The sequence below is a fragment of the Ornithodoros turicata genome, chromosome 1, assembly GCF_037126465.1.
Source record: "Ornithodoros turicata isolate Travis chromosome 1, ASM3712646v1, whole genome shotgun sequence".
NCBI lineage: Eukaryota > Metazoa > Arthropoda > Arachnida > Ixodida > Argasidae > Ornithodoros > Ornithodoros turicata.
In genome coordinates, this window is record NC_088201.1 from 79,516,844 (window position 1) to 79,540,022 (window position 23,179).

The 23,179-nt window shown below is 46.6% G+C and overlaps 1 protein-coding gene across 4 annotated transcripts in view; it reads left to right on the forward strand.

The window, feature by feature from the left end:
* LOC135378426 (neprilysin-4-like) overlaps positions 1-22,366 on the forward strand; it is a 67,263-nt gene extending 44,897 nt beyond the window's left edge. For all 4 annotated transcript variants that reach the window (XM_064611455.1, XM_064611453.1, XM_064611456.1 and 1 more), the window contains 11 exons: positions 2,696-2,794; positions 2,855-2,932; positions 5,000-5,112; positions 5,709-5,767; positions 6,613-6,664; positions 10,710-10,777; positions 10,867-10,997; positions 13,261-13,326; positions 14,029-14,133; positions 19,808-19,884; positions 22,151-22,366. In XM_064611455.1, coding sequence (XP_064467525.1) covers positions 2,696-2,794; positions 2,855-2,932; positions 5,000-5,112; positions 5,709-5,767; positions 6,613-6,664; positions 10,710-10,777; positions 10,867-10,997; positions 13,261-13,326; positions 14,029-14,133; positions 19,808-19,884; positions 22,151-22,250 — 948 coding nt within the window. In that variant the 3' untranslated portion in view covers positions 22,251-22,366. The remainder of the gene's footprint in view (positions 1-2,695; positions 2,795-2,854; positions 2,933-4,999; positions 5,113-5,708; positions 5,768-6,612; positions 6,665-10,709; positions 10,778-10,866; positions 10,998-13,260; positions 13,327-14,028; positions 14,134-19,807; positions 19,885-22,150) is intronic.
* The last annotated feature ends 813 nt before the right edge of the window (positions 22,367-23,179 follow it).

Below are 23,179 nucleotides of genomic sequence, written 5' to 3' on the forward strand. Positions count from 1 at the left end.
ACGGGCAGTCTGAACCGCGGTTACGCTTAACTGCCGTTACCCGACCAAACCGCGGTTATCGTGAACCATGGCTAGTTGTTGTCACAGGGCAGTTGGTGACATGTTAGGAGTGATCAACTGATTGTGACATAATCGCAAGGTATATTGTGATTACGCTCTATATCGTGAAAAGAAAAGGACATAACGTAATTGAATAGCTTAACAATCGTACACGGTACGCACATGATTATTTGCGGGAAATGTTCTTACACCTGTATTGAGGTCTGAAAACGGAATCGCGAAAACGAGGTTGCCAAGCTCGGTTTCCCATAACCGCAGTTACGTTTAACCGCGGTTACCTTAACCGCGGTTAGCGCTGCCCGTTTGACAAGGGTATTATACCCTTGCCTGGGAAATCCCGACTTGGGTCTTCGTTTATAAAGCTTGCTAGGGAGTTATTTATGAGGAAACTATTTCATGAGCGTCTTCCGAGATTCTGGCGCCCGTGACGAGATAGTTTGCAAGTTCTTAGACCGATTATCACCGTTGCGACTTTATGAGATCTTCGATCTTCGCTCTAAAGTGTCCGTGTAACAGGTGCATTACGCGTCTGCAAAAACATAAGAAAATGTGAGCTGTGGTCGTATTGCGACCTTTCGTTATGTCCAAATCACGGTTCTCTTGTGCAATAGAAGGCAAGGCCATTGCAAAACCGTGTCGCATTGTGTGCACGATGAGCTCATGTTTAAAGTGCCACGGCGCACTAAATCTCGTGCCTTCAGGACCTCACCCGAATTTATGACATTGCGACGCACGTTTCTCACATTGTATTCTCCCAAAAACATTGTTTCTGTGTGTGCTCCATAATGTACACGCCTGAGTCTGGGCACACAGAGGGACGACACACTGTAAACTTTTTCACACCTTTAAAGGTGTGCGCTATGCACATTCAACCTGGTTGCATAACATTGCATCTCCAGGACGATATTTTACAAAATTCTGAAAGCATTACTAAACAGCAAGTGTCAGTGCAAATCTTGCTTTCATTATGTCTTGGATATCGTAGGTACGAGCTAATGCATATATGCATCGCTATCGATAATTGAGCACGCGCAAGTGTCTACAATGTTGAGATGTTGCAAGACTGAATTTTTGGAGGACAGAGAACACTCGAGTAAAGAAAATTTGTGCGAAACCATGCTCCATTATGATGTTACCAAAATTACACCTGAAAAGGCGTGCGCCATGCACGTTATTACACCTTTAAAGGTGTGAAAAGATTTAGAGTGCACGTCTCTCTGTTTGGAACGGAAGTATGATAAAATTAATTGCTAGTTTTGGGAAGTATGACGTCATAGGCTAAGCAATATGTAATGCGTGTGGCAACACTGCTCCCCAATTGTCTCTTTCGGTCTCCTCACTAGAGCTTCTGGCCAGGGTGTGGGACTCGGTTGAGGAAACGTTACCACAAGGGAGCTGTCATCCATTCGTTGTGCTTCGTTCCGCTTAACTTGACTTGCTTGTTTCCCTAAATTCGTCGCTTGTTATCTAAATTCGACAAAGTATGTGTGTATCTCACACATATTTGTTCAACAAATAAGCAGAGAATATTTTCTACTACATCTCTTGCTCGTGTGCTGTCGTTCGTACGTCACTTTATTATTACAGAACCTCGACAGACCGGACCCAAGAACTGCGGGTGGTTTCGGTTTCGCATACTTCCGGTTTCCGTTGGTTCGCAGAGCAGCCTGAAGATGACGGTTTACTGGGTACACTCTGTTGTCATCTTCCGACTGCTGTTGTCTTCGGAAATGCATGCCTATATTCCTTACGATTTCTTTATTTTGCTCGCAAAGCATACCAACGCTGCCTCGCGTCGCGGCTTCAACACGTCATAGGTGGTAAATATGGTCATGCGTTTCTCTGGAAAGCAAAGGGTTGGCGGTGCCGTACACGATCTCACAGATAAAGATATGATTCGCAACGTTTACACTGTGATACAGATAACACTACTCAATCCTATGAGTTGTGCTGTCCCATTACTACACTAGTAGTGCAGTACGACCGTAGTGATCTAGTGTAGTAGCGTAGGACAGTAGTGCTGTCCTTTCTACACACACCCAGAAGGGCCGTACGTACGCAACACAATGTACAGGGTTTGCCTCGCTTCCTTCGCTAGCCGTCTTTCCCTCCATTGGCCCGTTTCGCCGCAGTACACAGCCTACGTGGCAGTACAAGGTTTCTATCAAACGGAGCAGCTCTGCTGTGGTTAGGGTAGAAAAATTTGTCCATTAACGATGTTCATGACCAACGGATGGCTGCGCCCTGGCGGTCACACTCGGGGATAGGATCGCATTGTTGGCGCGCCAAGTTCGTTCTCTAGAGTCCACCTATATTAACTCTATGCTTCTGGCAGACTTCGAACGTTGGGGAAACGCTCGCGCTCCTGCCAGGAGAGAGACGCTAACTCTCGATGACGTCTCCTACTCTAGGAGAATCCGGATCTATGGAGTTTCACGGCTTCTTTATATTCCTGGAAGCGCATCTTTGAACGAGTTTGATTCATTATACGAAATTAACTAAATATCATTGTTTTAGTGCGTAGTGGCACCTCAATGAGACCTGTGTGAGACCGGAGATATAAGTTCGCCGGGGATATACGGCTTCAGAGTATGGTTCATTTGCGTGAAAAGCTTTCTGTCTACGTGACTTTCAGACCGTCACACTAGTGAAGGAGTTAAGGCGGACTTTCCATACCCTAATCAAAACGAAAAAATGGATGGACAAGAAGACAAAGAAACAGGCATTGAAAAAGGTAAAGGAGCAACAGTCCTTCTGTTCTTCTGATCTACATTTGTTTACCGTTGCCGTACAGGTCGACACACTGGGAAGCAAAATAGGTTACGCCGAGTGGCTGATGAACGACACGCACTTAGAAACAAAATACAAATACGTAAGTTTTGAATACGTAATTTATTATTAGTGTTGACGCTGAGTCGAAGTCTCAGTCACCTCGAGTTAGTTCTCATCACAAGACTTCACAGACAGTATCCGATTATAGGCCTGGGCATGAAAAATTAATATAAACGTATGACCACATCCATTCGCTGTTTTCATGCGCACTCGAAAATCGCGAACATAGTTGACTCATGCGACAGGCCTATTGGCTAGGAACATTGACTAAACATTTGATTGGCATTTGGTTACTTGACTTACAGGGGGCACTAAAGTGCAGAAATGTCTCCTTGCGTAATGTAGGCTGCCGTTACCTTGACGCCAACACGAAGGGAACGGAATTCATTTGCAACTTCGTTCGAAAGAGACCGCAACGATGTACTTTCCCTCTATCTGTCCTTCTAAGAAGCTGAGAGGCCTCGGATAGATCTTCTCAAACGATCTCTTGCAACGATTGGACAAATCATTTCCGGAGTCCAATGAGAGAGCGCTTCGCATTGTCGACCTTCTTGAGAAGGAGAGGGAAAACGTACATTCTTTCACTCATAAACCAGGAACGACGCAACGGATAACTTCTGTTCCTTCTGTGTTCGTGTAAAGGTAACTGCGTCTCTCATTCAGTGAGGAGAAATGTTTGCACTTCAGTGCTCCTCTAAAAGGGTTGCGACACTTCTTCACAGGCTATGAGTACGTTCCGCGTTTACGGCTTGTGCCGAAAAATGCCGAAAGACACGAGTCATATATATATAAATATATATATTTAAACTCGTCATATTCCGAGAACTTCAACAATTATACACTTTCCATATGGTGCAACATGCCGAAAATGCCTGTACCCGACTGCATTATTATTTTTTTTTTTTGCCCTACGGGGCATCACATTTTCGTTTTTCCTTCATCTCGTTTCCACGCAGAATGCACGGAATAGCGTCCTACGGAGCCGCTAGCCCCTAGTTCAAGGAAATATTTCCCCTAGAACACTTTTATCAGTGGATCAAGGGTGTTCAAGTGCACGTTCATTCATTGGTTTCATAATCTCCCCCTACTAAGCTGCCATCATTCAATGAGTCATTATAGACCTTTCTAGCCTACCCGCGATCTGTGTTTCCGTACCCTCGGCAACAGATGGGGTTGTTTTGCTCTGGGCTGCTAAGAACCGTGGTTGCTGCCGTGTTTGGCAGGCGTAGTGGGAATAAACTCGGTAGTTTTTTTACTACGTGGAGTGAGGTGTGGAGAACGCGTTCAAAACTGTCCCCAACGCATAGCGTGCTGCGTGAAAAAGCAGCGTATGGCAGCCCAGCACCCGATAGATGGCGCTAGAAAAGGGCAAGATGGCGGATACCATGGTTTTAGGAAAATATTCATCCGTAGATGCCGATTTGTCGCCATCTATTTTTGGCGCAAATGTTTTGAAATGACGAAAATATCAGAATTTGACCAAAACATATAAATGCAGACAATGTCATCCGAATCGCCCGAAGAATAAATGCCGAAAATGCGGAACCATCGACTATGACGGTAATTTAATGAGCCGATGTCAAACTTGCATCCCAAGTTGTACAACAAATGGGGTGTTGGATGCGTAGTAAACTGGCACCGCGAACACTGAAACACGTCCGGCCCATAACGACAGGCAATTTTTGCCAGTGAAATAGTCACGTGCTTACGACAACCAATAGGAGTGGCTGAGGTTGTCGCTCCTCTCACGTCAGAGCTCCACGGAGGAGTTCGTCAAGGGTTTCCATCGGCCAACTACAAGACGTAGAGAAATAATTATTGTTTTCCTCGACACTGCGCGCAGTATACAATATGCAATATATTATGAACAACAAATATCAAAGAGCCGCAACCACTATAGATGGATTTTCACCTCAAGGGTTGACCCGAAATTCATGCCACCTAGCGTATCATGCGAGCAACAGGTAGATATAAATGATGATAATAACATGGAGCAGTTGCTCGGACATCCTCGTGGCTGGCACTTATTTTTCCTATGCACCGCTACGCCGTTTAAGGATTCATATACAAATAACATGCGTACTGATGGCACATAATTTGGGCGTAGATCAAGAACTTCACGGTGGACACGCCGTACGTGGAAATAATAGCTAACTTCTACGAAAATGATGTATTGCTTTCGATGGAACGCCTGCACACCTACTACAACAAGACAATTGAGTGAGTACACGTCAAGTGATAATGGGAACTCTTCGCAATCGCGGCTGTCGCGCGAATGCTGCATTCGCATTTCGGGCGGGCATGGGAAATTTGTGTTACTCGTAATTAGTAAGAATGGTTGGAGACGTACATCATACTACTTGTCGTGACGAATGTCATGTATTTGGCGTTCTGTGGGGCAACTGTTACGCGGATTATCGAGGAAGAAGCACAACTGGGGGTTGGAGTGGGAGGGGGGGGGCGACACTAAACTGGAAGCAAGAATAACGATCGAAAGCACACAATCATGGTGCCAACACAAAATCTTAAACTACCAATATGCATGGAAAGACTTATCTTGTGCACACTATGAAAGAGAAGCAGCCAGGCATGGCGATGCGAGCTGTTAAAACAATTTTGTAAAAATCATTAGTTTCGACATTTAGTTAGTTTAGATGTCGCTCTGCCAGACGTGGAAGCGTTTCCGAAAATCGGTACTCCTCCGCGTGTCATACCTTGCTTTGAACTTCACACACGAGTGGACCGCTTAGATATTTTGCTCTGTGTCTTTGCTTAAGGAAACCAATTTGGTAATGCATGTCACTGGCGTGTTCCAGGTGGGTCATCGGACCGGCCATCGTGAACGCCTTTTATAATCCAAACAACAACGACGTCTGTAAGTATGACAATTTGTAAGTTAACGTGTGTGGCGTACTCGCCTGACAATATTGCGCTGTGTGGCTCACTCTACGGAATGCACGCTTCGAACCATTACCATCGTTTGCAGTGTATCACGAGTGGACAAGCGTGTAGTTTCGTGCAGACCTTTGACGTGCACAACATTTATAGAATGGAATACATTACCGGAATGTGCCTAGCAAGATATGAAGAACACACATGCAAATTCTGCGCTTACTTGTTTTTCCCTGAACATTGTGGAATCTTTAGACATGGTGCTTCTAGACTGGTGAGTTGGGTGCGCATCTCTGCTGGCTCGTCGATTAAAAATAGGCAAACAAGCCGAGGCGAGCTCCAGCTAGGGATAAAAAGAACACATAGAGCACACCAAGATCCTCAGGAACAATAGGGGCGATACTCTACCCCATTGCTGGTGGTAATGTGGGGAAATGGAGTAATGAGTCCCCTCACAGTGAGGACCGAAGTCCTACGGTGTCCAAAATGGTCAGAAGTGCTTTGAGGGCAGAGCGTTCGTGGGCTGGATTTGAGAATGGGCCAAGCAATTTTGACAAAGTGAGGGGGCGAGAATCCAGCTGGTCAAGAGACCCTGAAAGTGTTGTTCGGGAAGGTTGGTAGTTCGTGCAATAGCGAACGATGTGATCTAGATCGTCCAGATCACCGCAGTGACCGCATCTGGGAGCATCAACTTGTCTCTGCGGTAACGCCACTGACGGGATAATTAGGGACGAGGGAACTGAAGGGAGAAGTGCTTGATGACTTGTTGTTGCTGGGCTCGAGGCGGCTCTGCCAGGAAATCGCACGACATTTTCTACGTTGTTACAGCGTTTCCAGCCGGTATTCTTCAACCCCCCTTCTACGAGTATGGGATACCTTTGTAAGTAGCCTGTTTCGCGCTTTTGTTGCATTGCATTCCCTCTCTGTGTATTTCTTCCTTTTGGTTTTGTTTAGCCTTGCGTGATAGCATTCGGAAAGTTTTCATTGTCTGGGCGTGAAAGTGAGCATCGACTAAGTAACCACCGTAGGTGAAATTCTGGTCAGAAATCATTGCCCACGGAATCAAAATCGAAGCAGATCATATGCGTTCCTTCACGTTCATGTAAGTCCACTCGTCCACTGGGGAGTGACTATTGAAGTCAGTGGGGAGCAAGGGTCCTAAATCTCAGATACTCTCAGTTGCTCGCTATACCTGATACTACACACCCACTCTCCCATTTCGCAGTACTCGCTAAACGACTGCCAATCCGACATCTGCGAAGTTACACAGTGTATTAAAAAAGAAACTGGAGTAATTACATATGCACCATAAGTCGCGGTATTGTGACAATAGTGAACATTCTCGCAAAGTCCTTCAGTTTAAAGGCATTTCAATACAGATATCCGATAAACAGCCGGATATCGAATTTTTCTGATGTAGCTTAGCGCGAAAGTGCTCCAACGTTTCAGTCTCTAACTTTGAGATAGCCGAGAAGCAACCTTCCTTATGTCAGGTTTCCCACTTGCGCCCCCCTATTGCGTCAGTAGCCGTGTTTACGTGAACACGACACCAGCATATCGAATCGAAATGAAGTCAGGAAGAAGAGAATACGCCACGGTTTACATGCGTGCGCATCTAGTCCAGAGCGAGGATTTTGCCACGCCGTGTCATATTGGAACGCTAGAATGGCACCTGCGCAAACACCGCCCTTCCCGCTGCTCCGCCACCATCGCACTGAATGCGAAAACGTGGAAAACGGAGCCGTCTACGCCGCGTTTTCATGCTTACTTCAAAATGAACTCTGCTGTACGGCTGCAAGTTCCGCTGCTCCTGTCAGTGTAGACAAACGTCCACACCCGAAGCGGAGTGTGGTTGGGAACTTCATGATGTCGCCATTTTGCCAACGAGACCGGAAGTAGAAGGCGACGCAACCTGACGAATTCCCTTCGCATGCTTTGTTTTCCCCCGTTACGCATTTTCTGTTTATATGCACTATCGGAACGCGCATCCACCGTCTCGAGATTCTCGACCTGCTGTAGCGAAACTCCGATGCACGCCCTTGCGTCTTTAGTAAGACGCCATGATAGGGATTGTCAGCGCTATCCATCCGTTGCGCGGACTGCCACGCTGGGAAATAAATGACGTCACATATGACGTCAGCAGTATGATGAATACGCAGTGCATAATTACCTATGACGCGTTTACATTCGCGCGCTTCGTTTGCGTTGCATTCCGAACAGCTGTAGCATCCCATTGGCCGTTGGCTCACCAGCCTATATCCAAACTTGACCGAACCTTACTAATTACCCAAGGAAACAATGACAGAAAAGAACAGAGAAAAAATAAATCATATCAGGTTTAATGACACCTAGCGATTCGGAATGCACTCTAAACATCAGGGTATCGTGACGACCACGCAGAAATTAATGGGAAATTAAATAATGGGTCCGTCGCAAAAAGATGACAGCGTTGGTGCACAGCCGATACGTGCTAGCACTCACGACGACATAATGGCTGAAAAAACCAAAAGCTTTTTTTTTTTTTTCGCGTGGCCCTCAACGGGGGTACATTGCATTAATCTATTCACACGTGTTAATCTTGCTCTACAGCTCCGAAATGTGAACCTCGCTTCCTGTTTAACTCAAAACGTGTACTAACTGTGTATTACGATGCACGGACGCACGGATAAACAAGCCCACTGTGACACATGCGCAGGAGAGCAGGATACGCAAATGTACTCTCTGCGGTGCATGATTTCGTATAGGGTGTCCCACCGAAAAAGGGCCAGGGGCTAAAGAAAAAACGGAGTGCTCTACACAAATGGAACCAACTGTACGTGCTTGGCAGTTGTGTGCTCTATCCAAAAATATTTTTTTCATCGCCCCCTTGTCAATTAATTAGCGGTAAGTAATTCTCTAACTTTTTAATTATCCGTTTAGCTCTCAGATGTCAATGAGGAAGTTCTAGTACATGTCGAAAAAGACGCAACTGAAGTAGTTCGAGGTTGCTATGTCTTGTGGTTTCGTTTTTTCCCAGGTTCAAAAACTGGTTTCAGAAGCCGCGCGCACCACAGAGCGCTCCCCATAATTCGGCGCCCGCGCGCGATGATTGCAGTGCACTCTGATAGGTGTGCCGTGAAACAGGTGAAATATCTTCCTCTTGTGTGACGTGGCCCAAGGATGGCCTCCAAGCGCTAATCTCAAGGCCAATGTGACGCCGGAGGGCGCTGGAATCGTCGTGCGCGGGTGCCGGATTGTGGGCAGCGATCTGTGGTCCGCCCGGCATCTGAAACCCGGGAAAAAACGAAACCACAAGCCATAGCGACCTCGAACCACTTCGGTTGTGTCTTTTTCGACATGTACTACAACTTCCTCATTGACATCTGAGAGCTAAAACTGATAATTCAAAAGTTAGAAAATTAATTACCGCTAATTAATTGACAAGGGCGATGAAAAAAAAAAATTTTTGGATAGACCACACAACTGCCAAGCACGTACAGTTGGTTCCATTTGTGTAGAGCACTCCGTTTTTTCTTTAGCCTCTGGCCCTTTTTCGGTGGGACACCCTGTATGTGCACGAGTGGGGCACCAGATAGCTTTTCCTGCATTGAAATCGTGAATCAACTATTAGTACACACAAAAACCATGCGCATATGTGTTAAATATGTTTGTTTACGATCGTACCTCTAGTACCAACACCCAGGATCGCTCGCGCTTCATGATGACAGACGCCCCGATAGCTCTGACTTGGTAGTCCCACTACCTTTGGTGCCTTCGTAACCAGTTTATATTTACGTTGTCAAACGTGCCGGTTTGCATGGGCGGATTCCATATGACATCTGAATCAGATACGCTTGTGTCGTATTCGTGTAAGCGTGACCATACATCCCTATCTCAACGAAAAGCGTTTATTTATTTATTTATTTTTAACGTAACTCTTTTTTTTTTCACAAGGCACTGACGCAGCTGCGACTCGAGTTAACCTCAGGAATAGCAATTGCGCTACATCTATTTCACGAAAGTCATGCAGGAATTACGATCGGTGTTCTCATTGAGCGGGCCTGCTAATACCATAGGCTACCAGAACCAGCACCAATATCGCTCCTCTGCTCATGTTTACCGCGAACTTCAGTTTAAAATGTCAAATGCGCTCCCACGACCAATTCTATCTGTCATTAATGCGCTTCGGCGTGTCTTACACGAACCGTCTCCAGTCATAGTTGTCTCACGACGTAAAGTCACGAATTATCATTAGGGAGTTTTAGGAGAGCGTAGAAATTTCACGATAACGGTTCCCAAACAGCGATAAGCCAGTCACATCACGATGCTGATATCTGATGAACCAAAAATCTGATTAAAGTGAACTATTATTTAATTTGTGTTTCATTAAACAAATATATCAAATTCTGCTTCAAAACACTTTTCAGTAGAAGTGATTTTGCCCCTGGCTCTTTAAACCTTTTTCAAAGAGAGGATTCGAAACATATGAGATTCCTAAGATTCTAGGATTCAGAGAACCTTCCTTGGATTCGCATTCGGGAAATTCTGGATTCGTCCCTCTAATTTCTAAGCTCACGCGTCGTTCATCGTTGTCTACACGAACCTACCATATATGCCAAAGACTTAGATGAACTCCGTTAATCGTTGAGCGCTTCCAGAGAATAGAGCGATTCAACGGCAGCTATTTTTATAGATGGTTTGGAATGCCAGTAAAAGGATGGTATATAGATAGACCATCGGAAATGAACGCGTGTTTCGGTCTACACCGCCGACGTTTCCTTTGTAGCGAGAGCTGCAGTGGCGCTGCACTCGTCATGTGGGTCGTTCTGGAACGACCTTCGGAACGCGACGCGCGTTGCATTGGGATGACCTGTGCAACATCCGCACTGGAGCCAGCGTAAGCTATTCTGGAAACAACGACAAGTGGAATTGGCTATCTGTTTCAGATCTTTAAACATGGGTGCAATGGGGTCTGTTATTGGTCACGAGATAACCCACGCTTTTGATGACACTGGTGAGTAGGACACTTACTTTCGTACAGTTTTTGGGTTGATAATAATCAGCACATTATAATTTTAACGACAATCTTGTTATGTTTTGCAGGTAGTCAGTTCGACGCCAGTGGAAGGTTACACAACTGGTGGAGCAAGCGTACGAAGAAGGCATTCAATAAGGGAGCACAGTGTTTCATAGATCAATACAAGAGTATAAAAGACAACCAGACATCGCTATATGTAAGGAAATGTTTACTGTATCGAAATTACGCGGCACGTTACAGATATTACATGTGTACAGGATGGGAATGACTTGATGATGCACGTATTTTTCACTACGAAACAAACGATGCTGAAAGGCAGCTGAAAAGTAATGCACTATCTAACTCGCAAACGGACAGAGGTATTCCATAGAAAGAAAAAAAAGACGGCAAGAAAGTACACTTTGTTGGCTAGTAGAATGTAGGACATTTACTTTTAAACGTAGTTAGCATCCCGACGATAAACCAGTTTTCCCATCCAGTCAATAGAGAATTCCGGCGGTGTTTCCATGGTTCACGGCCTCACTGCGTCCCTCGCTTCATCATCCTAGGTGAAATGAATGACCTTAAAGTCCCTCTTTAGATTCGTGAACAAGCCAAAATCGCAGGGCGCCAAAACCGGTGACTATGGAGGGTGTGGTTCGAATTCCAGCTGCACAATAAGAGCCTCGCAGGTAGCGCGCGATGTGTACGGACGAGCTTGACCTTGTTGCAAGATGGGTGAGTTTTAGTACAACGCACGCTGTCGCGTTTGCGTACGTTATACTAAAGCTCACTAATATCGGCCCGCATTTCGAACCCGTACTTTCATATTTTTCGATCCTCGAACACGATGGAAACGTCATCTCAAGTCCTCTATGGTCGCTACATACCCCACAGAATTCTGTACCTTCCAGATGCTCCGTCGAGCACGCGTGTAACCCAGCTAACTGCCAAGAGAGGAGTTTTCTTTTTCGTTTTTGCAGTGCCGCGTTCTGAATTTCTGAATAGCGGCGCATCGAAGTGCCGCTATGCTATGCTTTGTCCCTTTCCCTTCTGGGTCATAATGGTTCACTCAAACTTTCCTCTCCCATCACTGTTTTGAAGAGGAAGTCATGTGTTTCTTCACAATAACATTTCAGAAATTAGTGAGTTTTAGAACGTCATAAGCGCCCTCCGATGCAGATTCCGTATCGCTGTCAGTCAATCAGATATCAGCAACGTGATGTCACCCACTCCAAAGCACTGAAGCCATTGGCTTATCATGTTTTTCGGAAACGTTATGGTGAAACAACTACGTCTTCTTAAAATTCGCAAACGCGAGTTCGCGACACTCTTTTCGTTGTCGTTTACTCTCTTATCTGAGCTTGCGCGACAGCCACCGATTTTACGGTAACCCAACTGCTCTATGATGTAGCCTATTCGTTCTTCGGATATGCCTACCTGGGTGGCGATGAGTTGTTGCATCATGTGGTGGTCATGATGGTCAGGATAAATCAATTCGTCCACGTGCTTTCGATGCTTCTCATCAATCACAGAAACTCGTCGGCCACTGCGAGATTTATCAACAATATTCGCTTTGCCAGTTCTCGATGTAGAAATTTTATTGCCAACCTGGGCGCATCATTTCGATCAACAATTTCATCGCTATCATGAACGACTTGTAAGCGGCCACGAATGTCACTATAGAGTGTATTCGCTATTCACGTACGTCACATTGTGATGTGGCATGCGTGTAAGCTCCTCCCACTGGTGCTCACTTTTCGTGGTAATGCGGCATCGAAAGATGACAAACTGCGCAATTTTTCGATGCGGCAACCACAGTTTTCGTAAAAGGAAACGAGAGAACCACAATGACGAGGTGTCTTCGGGATAAAAGAAGGGAATGGACGCGACCGCATCTCAAAACACCACATTCTAGGCTTAGTTTTCGAGCAAATGCTACATAATCTCGGCAGCTGCGCAGAAAGGTGACCACCACCATGGCGGCCGAACACGTTCATTTGACGTCATGTCAATACACCCTATAGGACTCACTTTTTCTGCTGTCAAAAATTCAATCACTGCGCGTTGTTTGAAACACGTTGACATAGCGAGCACAGTCGACCGCATGGCGGCTGCTACTAACATAGAAGGACTGAACAGAATTCTTGGCATGTTTGTAGTGGCCGAATGTGGTAACAACATGACAGCATGCGCCACTCTGTGCGGTGTTTTATTATCGCGTTACGTGCATTACTTTACACTCGCGCTGCCGCATTTACTTTGAATGCGTGTGTCAAATTGCATTGGCTACCTCACGCGTAGCGACACAAAACTGTTCGTAACGGGGGAGTGTAGCACGCGATGAAAGCAGACTAGCGGCATTGGGTGAATCCAAGACATAAAAGCGCACGGGCCGACGTTTGACTACATGGCATGACTTTGTAACGTGTCTTTGGTTTAGTCAGAGAATCATTACTACAACTTGTTTTTTTTTTCAGCTAAATGGTGTTAACACACAAGGAGAAAACATCGCGGATAATGGAGGTCTCCTTGGAGCATTTCTGGTGAGATGTCTTCTTCCTAATCCTGAATCACTTCGCCATGCGAAAATTATTAAACTTTGTTTGCTCGTGGACACAAAGGCCTTTCCCGACAAAGATCAGGTAGCGAGAAATCCGAGCACTAAGGTTATGTGGCTTCTGATTTTATAGCCTCGCACACCCACCCGAGAGTAACTTCGCTCTGTCTTTACCTTTCCTTTTTATCTTATTCTTTGTTCAGGTTGTAATTTTTTTCTGCTTCAATGCCTTGCAGTTGTTGCCGAGGCAGTTTAAAAGGACCGCTAAAGTACAAAGATTTTTCCACTCTGAATGAGAGGAGAAACTTCTGCACTTTAGTGCCTCGTTACGTCTGTGGGAGTTGCCGGATTTACATTTGTGGAACTGCCCTAATTCCTTTTAATTTTTATGACTTTATGACTTTTTATTTATGACTTTATTTGACTTTATGACGCGAGACAACTATGATGATGAGCGACATGGTGGTCGGTTCGTGGACTGATGTCGTCCACGCGAGCGCTGTTTAATGTGCGCCGAAATTTCAGCACATGGGACACGATGTTTAACATCCCTCGTCCCCTCTCATTCCTTTCTACAATGCCATCAATGCACACTAGCGCCACGTTGAGGGTGTGTTAAACCGGGTGCCGAATCCGGAAGGAAAGCTAAATGGGACGGTTAAAACATAAGGTTCGTTTCTTTTGGCAGACATACAAGCGCCTCACCGGCAGTGCGTACGAGAGCCCAGACCTTGCACTTCCCGGACTGGAGAGTGTAACGGGAGAACAAATGTTCTTCATCGCAAACGCCATTGTGAGCACCATTTCACTTCATTCGTACCGATTATTTCAATGATGTGCGCCAGGCAAAAAATGTGTCTTCGGCTCTAGGCACCATGCCCTGTCTGAAGCCCTTCCACAACGGGGTCTCTCAATGACCCTAGGGGCGGAGGAAACTCATTTGCAGTGAATAAGAGTCAAAACGCTGGCTAACTGCAGATACACGACTAAAATTATTAAACCCCGAGACAAGGAATACAGAGACGACAACAAACACATTCTCAGGTTTAACAGGTTTATTCTCAGCCAGGACTGTAGTAGTCTACCTAGACTCGCAGAGAACTAGACCCACAGAGAACATATTCGTTTATTCCTCGTCTCACGTTTGTCTTTATCGCCCTCATCATCTTCGTAATCTTCCTCGTCCTCAGTCCACTACATTTCTCTCTTCAAGATGGGACGTACCGCGACGGAGGTTTGCGGTTTCTTTTAGGGTACCGCAGTGGCCTGGGAACATCCTGTTCTTGGGCTAGCTTCTCCAACGTCGACGTCGTTGTGTCCGTTTCTGGCTAGGGCAAGGGTTGAATCGATTCGGAGGACGCTGCGGTTAATCTCACTTTCTGATGGTCAGCATGTACTCTGCGTTGCCTGCCATCAGTTAGCTCTATTTCGTACATGGCTTGCTGTAACTGTTCCTTTTCTCCAGTGGCGTTTGTCCGATGGATCGGCAGTCCAGACAGCATCTTCAACACTGAGAACTCGTGCTTGTGATTTACGGTCGTAATGTCTGTTTTGCCAATTTCTTGCTCCCAGGAAACGTTGGTCCAAACAAGGCCGGAGGAGGTCAAGGGCGGTTGAGGTTGTCTTCTCAGCAGGAGCATGGATGGTGTTTGCCCTGTAGCTGCGTGCGGTGTAATGCGATACTATAGGAGAAACGTCTGGATGGCCTCTTTCTTAGTTCCTCCTCTCCGCAGAGCTGTCTTGAATGTCAGCACGAAATTTTCCGCTTGACCATTAGATTTGGGATAGTAAGGCGGAGTCAAGGTATGCTGAATACCATGCTGCTGTATAAATTCCTTGAACGTTGAACTCGTGGACTGGGGCCCGTTATCGGTGACGATTTGCTTGGGAAGCCCTTGCTGAACAAATACCTCTTGCAGCGTTGCTACGGTTGCAGAGGCAGATGTTGTCTGCATATACGCAACCTCGGGCCATTTACTGTAGGCGTCAATGACAATGAAGAAGTGGTGGCCTTGTAACTCTACAAAATCGCTGTGAATACGGGTCCACGCTGAGTTTGGAGGCTCCCATTGGTGCAGTGGAACGGGCCGCTTCTCCTCGCTGAATCCTGCACGCTGAATTCTGCACACTGTTCACAGCCACGGCAGAGTGTCTCGATGTCCTTATCTACTTTAGGCCACCACACGTACGATCTAGCAAGCATTTTCATCTGATTTGTCCTGTGTGACCAGAATGTACCGTTGAAATGAATGCCGAATGAAATCGTTTGGAGGGCTGCGAAAGGTTCAGCATCCGAAGGAACACGTGGGGGCCATGCTTCCACAATGTAGCGGTATATCCGTGAAAACGGTATATCCGGCCTCTTGCTGTCTCTCTAGCAATGTCATCGGCGGAAGCTGTGAAACTAATGGTGTTAAGATGTACCGCCATGATATCAACCAGATTAACGTCATCTTGTATGGACTTGCAGGATCTGGTCCCATTGGTAGACGTGACAAACCATCAGCATTCCCAATTACAGTCGAAGACTTGTACACAATGTTGTAGTAGTTTTTCATGAGGATTTCGGCCCACCTCTGTAACGGATTTGCGGAGGTTACCGGAATTTCTTTATAACGCACCAAAAATTGTTGTCGGCGGTTTCTGGTCCGTATAGAGGGTGAAATTGCGTCCCCACAAATACTCATGAAATTTCTTGACGCCGTAAATAATGGCTAATGCCTCTCGCCCTGTCTGAGCGTATGCTTTCTCGGTAGGGGAGAGTGTCTTCGAAGCGCGTGCAATCAGGCGCTCCTTTCCATCGATGCTGTGAAAAATGACTGCTCCCAGTCCCCCCGAAGATGCGTCAGTTGCGATTAACAGTGGCTTCGACAGGTCGTAGTGGGCCAATGACTCAGGTTAGTTTACGTTTGACGATCTCCAAGGCTTCGACACATTCATGTGACCATTTCCAGCGAGTGTCTTTCCGGAGAAGCTCGTGAAACGGATCACAGATATCTGCCAGCCCAGGTATGTACCGATTGTAGTGCCGAGTCATGGCCAACAATGCTCGCAGTTCTGACAAGTTAGTCGGTTCGGGCATATCCAGTATGCCACAAATCTTTTTAGGTGAGAGTCGAAAACCTTCCTGCGAGACGATCTGTCCCAAGTACTCGACCTCGGTCTCGAAAAACGCACACTTTTCTTTCTTCAGTGTGAAGCCAAACTCACTGAGGCGCTGGAACACTTTCTTCACGTTTGACAGATCATGTTCAAACGTAGTGCCGGTGACGATGATGTCGTCCAAATAACATGCTACATAGTCCAACCCAGCAGTCATTTGCTCCATTACTCTTAGGAATATAGCGGGTGCCGACGCTATACCAAAGGGCATCCTATGAAACAGGAATAGACCGTTGTTTGTTGATGACGAGCACCTTCTTTGTATCGTCATCCAGGTCCACCTGCAGGTAAGCTCCGGAGAGGTCAAGCTCTGAGAAAATAATGCCTCCATTTAGTTTGGCAAACAACTCCTCCGGATCAGGAAGAGGATATTGAGCGATGTCCAGCTGAGAATTCACTGTCACGCTGAAATTTGCGCTATTCGGTTTGGGTACGACGATGATGGGTGTAGCTCAACGGGAAGCTTCAACGGGCGATAGAACTCCATAGTTATTTGTCGCTCCAGATCTCGCTCGACGGCAGTACGGATGGCGAAGGGTATTGGACGTGCCTTGAAGAACTTGGGGTGACTGTCCGGCTTGAACTGAAGGTGAACCTTCGTCTTAGTGCACCTCCCTAGACCATCTCGGAACACGCCTGGGTGCTTCTTGAGCAATGTTTCAAGTGTTTTCCCTCGGTCTGGAACACTGTTGGTGACACCCACGAACATCTTGCTCAGATCAATCGCCAGGGCAGAAATCCACGTTCTCCCTAATATATTGACACAGGGCGCTTCTGTGAAGATCGCTTCCAATGAAAACTGATGATCCCTCCAACTGACATCTAGAAATCTCCTTAGAACCTTGAATTAACCTTGAATAGAACCTTGATTGGCTTCTCGTTGAAACAGTGTAGACTATAAGGTACGGTAAGGTAAGGTAGGTAAGTTTCGGACTGCCAAGCATTTCCGACGTAGACCGGTTCAGCAACGCTGCTTGAGATCCCGTGTCGACTTATAGGGTAACCTTGGTGCCAAGTATCTCACAGGAGACCAACTTCTCGTCACCGTTATCCACAGAAGCAAAAATAAAAAATAAAAATACATAATAAAACATTCGAAATAGTAACAGTCTGCACTTTTTTTCTTGACGACTTGGTTTGGGACTTTTGCGAAGTGCATGCTGTGTGCGTGCACATGCTGGAAATATGTCCTCGCTTGGCACTGTCGTGACACGATGCGTGGCGAAAACGACAGTTTGCCCCATCGTAGTTGAAATTCCTACAGCGAAAACATTTTCCTGTAGTTCTAATTGACTGGGAGACCTTTGCCACCACCGGGGAGTCCAGGTCACGAGATCCAGCTTCAGCTGACAGCGAGCTTTCGGCAAGCCGTAAAGCAGTCTCAGTGGTGAGGTTCTCGTCGAGTACAAGCTTCGCTCGGATACGCTGATCTCGTATGCCGACTATGAAGGCTGTGAGCAATGAACAGGCGCGGATGTCTGCTTCTGTCTCGTATTCACGAGTCCCAGGTATGGCTTGTAGGCGGTTTAGAAAGTCCTTCAATGGCTCGTTTTCTTCCTGTCGAATCCAGAATAGCTTTGCACTTTCGAACTCCTTGAACCTCTTCGGGGCAAAGTGTTCGTCCAGTGTCTTGACCAAGTCTTCGAATGAAACGTCTGTGACGTCCCTCGGCTGGAGGAGATGGTACAACCGCTTGAAAACGGCCGCATCCGAGGAGGAAATGAGCAGGCGTATCTTGTCGATACCAGCAGTTACCCGCGCAACTTGCAAAGCGGCTCTCAATCGTATACAATAAAGCTTCCACTCGTCCCATTCCGGATGATCGAAAATTCCAGGCCTCTCAAAAAGAACTACCGTAGAAGTCTGGTCGTGCTGATCCTGTTGATCTCCGGCATTTGAACTGGTAGCCTTTCTCAGACTCGGCAGAAGAAGAATCGCTCGTCGCTAGTTTGTAGTAGTGTACCTAGACTCGCAGAGAACTAGACCCACAGAGTTCGTTAATTCGTTAATTCCTCACCTCACCCATTCGCCCCCCAATTCACCCATTCGTTAATTCCTCACCTCACGATCGTCTTCAACGTCCTCAATCCACTACAAGGACCTTTCAACTAGAGTCTCTAAATAGGGAGCAGAGTAGCACACTGAGCCACGCCGGCGAGCGAGCCCGCCATCTTGAGTCAGGCGCGGCTGCGTCGCCTAGCAATGGGACGCCGAATTCCCCCTTCTCCATTGGAAAGCAACGCGCACTCCAGCCTGCTCGCAACTCAGAAAATCAGGAAACCGGTTTCGCATGGAGGTGACTCAACATGGACGGCGACTTCTTGGAAGGCGAAACCACGTGACATGATCGGCCCAATCGCCGACACTGAAAGGCGGCTCCGGCGCAAAAAAGGAATGCGATACTCTGTACCCCTATTTAGTGACTCCACTTTCAACCGGAGAAAGTTTGACAGGGATTGCTAACACAATTCCCCCTACTCCTAATCTCCACCAATTCCAGGAGGGGCCTTCTCGCCCAGTTTCCATCTTTCCTTAGCACAGACGTCGACTTTGCTCGTCTGCCTTTCTTGATTACATGGGAACTGTAGCAGTGCTTGAAAGAAAGGCAAAAATCGAAGTTCGGGTCGTGCAGATAGTCAGTTGGAAAAGTTTAGGATGTGAAGAGCGGTGAAACATCTCTGGAATTGTTCTTTTACCTGTAGATTTAGACAGTTGACCGCAGAATTGGTTGGTCGCGGAATAAGCGTCATGTTCCACAGTTAACAGTAACACCCAAGTTGTAAAAAAAAAGAAAAAAAAGTGGAACATCTTTACTATACCCAGAGACAACATAAGAGCTTCAGTCTCCGTAGGATACCTCCGCCAGCGAACAATGTAGGCGGCACATTGAGAGTGGGGATCTCGAGAAGCAGACGACGGGCAGCCGGAGAACCCAATTCACATGCTTTGTTAGCGCAAATGTTTCACGTATTTCCTTCGAAGCATGCAAATATACTCTAAGTTGGTCTCCGACTAGTGTTTCCGCATCATCATCAGCGTATAAGCAACATTTTGAAGCATGCGGGCGCACTACGTCTTTAAATTTCAGGGCGAAGTTAACATGTAGGAGTTGAGTTGTCCCGAAGTATAGCTACCATAAAGGTACCCCTTTATTGTAAAACTGAGGTGAGATGTATGTGCCTGCTGTCTCATATATGGCTGATGAGGTGTTACAGAAGCGCCTGACTTTATCCTGACAAACAATTCAGCGCCTGTCTTCTCACTGTATAAATCAGAACACATCCAAACGCGAGCTGTCGTTGCAGGTATGGTGTCATAACACACGAGAAGCAGAGTTGCGACAGGAAATTCAGTATGAACCGCATTCGCCCGCCAGATACAGGTGGGTGACAATATTTTTTAACTTTTTATCAATGGCCAAAATGTGACATCTGGTGTCTCCAGTATACTTCGTGCCCCGAGGTTACACTTTGTGTTGCAGTTGAGTTACAGTATAGTATCGTGCAGGGTGTTTATTTTTGTCCCTTACAGATTGTTTTATATAAAAAAGCTATGACAACAGTATGGATGTCGTTTTTGCAGTTGAGGTATACGGCCAGGCGGATATCCTCTCGAAGGAAGTATGCAACTACACGATGACTAATTACCTAAAATCCATTAACTAACTCATTAACTAGGTGATTTCGGGCAAAAGCGAGGTAGCAGAAGGAGACACTATCCTCGTTGAAAGCCATTCCACGTTTAAAAAATCCCCGAATTTTGATATGCAAATGAGCCGAAACCGCGTCGACCGGGAACGCAGAGCGCGCAGCCAACACCTTCTAGATAGCAGAAGGCCTGCGCCCTACATCATACACGGAGGCCTGCTGATATAACTGTTGATGCTGCTATGACGTCAATGAAAGGGGCGAACAAGGGCAAAACTCGAAGCAGCTCGGAAAGCTCATGCAGGCCTTCTGCTACCTAGGAGGTGTTGGCACAGCGCTCATATCACGTCAGACGGCCACGTGATTTGGAGCGACGGAGATGATTGGTGTAGGTGCCGATCTGCTGGCCAGATAAAGCGCTTTCCGACCAAGATAAGCCTCCGTCGGCGAACGTGATGCGCTCCTGAGGCGCGCTTTTTCGGTTTCGGCTCATTTGGATATCAAAGTTCGGTGATGGATATTTTAACGCACATGCGTGTTTCAGGATTTTTATAACGTGGAATGGCTTTCAACGAGGATAGTCTCTCATTCTGCTATCTTGCTTTTGCCCGAAATCTCCTAGTCAAAGTGTTAATTAATGAATGTTATTTTTATGCAGTCATGTCACTGTGTGGGGTAGGGTCAAGTAATGTCGATAGAGAGAGGTCATGATATCCCAGGTGAACAGGCGGTGCCGGAGTGCGGTACGCTACAAACAACTTTATTTTAATGATGATGATTGGGGTGTTTCATCACCAGGGCAGTACTCTACCCCACTGGTGGCGGTAATTTGGTGAAATGGAATAATGAGTCGTGTCACAGTGAGGACCCAAGTCCTAACTCGGTGCGGCAGTCGCTGCAGGCGATAGCGGTGGCATTTGGCAGTTGAGAAGGCGAAGCGCGTCCGCTTCTATACTGCAGGTGGGGCAGATTGCATCATCCAGTTGGCTGATTTAAAACAATAGCAACGCAGTTCGTGCAACATTCAAGCGCAGCCGATGGTGTATCGATTTTTTCCTCCACGATTTACGTATACGCGGAACGTGGGCCATCACATTAGTTCTCACAGCATGCAGCTGCAAGAGCCGTATGTTACCGGTAAGAAGCGGTGGAAGCCTTGTATCCACGATAGTGTACGACTTCTCAGGCTTGCCTCTTGGGGTGATGCAACAACAGCACTGTGGAAAACACAGTCATAGGCCTTCCCCACATTAAAAAAGATACCGGCTGTGAACTTTCCGTCGAACTTCGCTCGCTGTACAGTCGAAACGCGTTCGTTGACATTGTTCATCGCTAACCACGCTTGGCGGAAGCCGGCCATGACTTCAGGGGTGCATCAGGTATCCTGGAAGTACCAGTTCTGTCGTGGGTACACCATGCTCCGCATAATCGTCCCAGCACAACTGGTAAGGGCTATTGGACGAAAGGTAGTGGGGACTTTCTTGGCTTCAGAATTTGCACTACCATTGTGATGTTCAAGTTACCTGGGAGTACACCTTGGTGCCAGTTCTCATTATAAATTCTCAAGAGTGTATGATATCCACGCAGGGGGAGGTTTTGAAGTGTTTCATGCGTAACATGATGAGGTCCAGGAGAGGGCTGAGGAGGTATTTTTTTAATCTCAGCCTGGGATGAGTGGAAAAAAGGTAAGTCCAAAGGTGGTTCCTGCGTTAAGACACCAGGTGGACCGGGATGGCGCGAGCTGACGATATCGTCACCTCCGAAGTCGTCGCACGGCGTGCACAGTACTCGTTTGAATGAAACAAACCGGACGAAAAACAAATCGTAGCGATATCGTTCCCGGTAACCCAAAAGCGGGCAAGCAGTTTCTCCAGTGTAGTTTTTTCGGATAACTGCATTAAGGATAAGCGGGACACGTCTGTGCATCCAACCATCTACATTCCAGACAACGTCTGCTTTCTAAGAATGGACATTGCATAAGAAAATGCGCTTCCTTTTCAGAATCATGGTGCCTATGGGAAATCTGCCTGAGTTTTCGAAAGCGTTTAAGTGCTCGAGTGGAAGTCGGATGAATCCTGCAAAGAAATGTCGAATATGGTGAAACACAATAGCAGCAAATCATCACCCGTTAGCCAAGCTCTCCTTAACTCCCTCCTGAAGCGAATTACCCTACGTCGATATCGGACAGATGACAGGAAAATAAAATGTCCTCCCGTTCTTATCGTGTTATCTCAATTTCCTTCTAGTAAATCGTCTGTGAATACCAGCATGAGAGCAGAATAAGATATATACAGAACCACTCAAGGTCCAGTAACTGTTATATCTGTACGGAGCTTTGTCAGATTATGCTCGGAAGGTTTATCAAGGACTTCGTACAAAAAGCACGCCACATACCACTGGTGTGACGAGTAGGAAGGCGCTTTCCAGCTCCTCAACGAATACCTCACGAGTACCGCGTTTCTGCGACATTTAGATCCAGAGAAGCCGACAGAACTAGATACAGACACGAGCGTCGCCCGTCTCGGCGCTGTACTGGTTCAACGCCATCATAATGTGGAACAGCCAGTTGCTTTCTGAGTAGTTATTTCACTGAACCACAGATAAAGTGCCAACAATAAAATTATGCCTGGCTGCGAACGGCAGTTGCGAAGGGCAGAGGGTCGCTATACGGACCGTATATTTCACGCTAGTTGCTGACCACGACGCGCTCTGTAGTGGTCAGCATCAAATCTCCCTCTGAAACGCTTGCTCGTTGGGCTCTTCAGCGCCAAGGATGCGATTTTGATGGAAAATATTGAGCGGGGCTCGAACATAGATTCAAATACTCTCTCACGGTACCCTCTACCACGTCCTGGAAACGGTAGTGGTAACTCCAACGTATCCACCATAATACCAGTCATTGACAACTTCGACCTTGATGAAGAAAAATCTCGTGTCCGGCGTCTGCTGAAAATCATTGATGTCCTGGGCAGCTCCGAACCCCTCACCAAACCATAGTCTGCGCTCACACGAAATTTCATTGTCCACGAC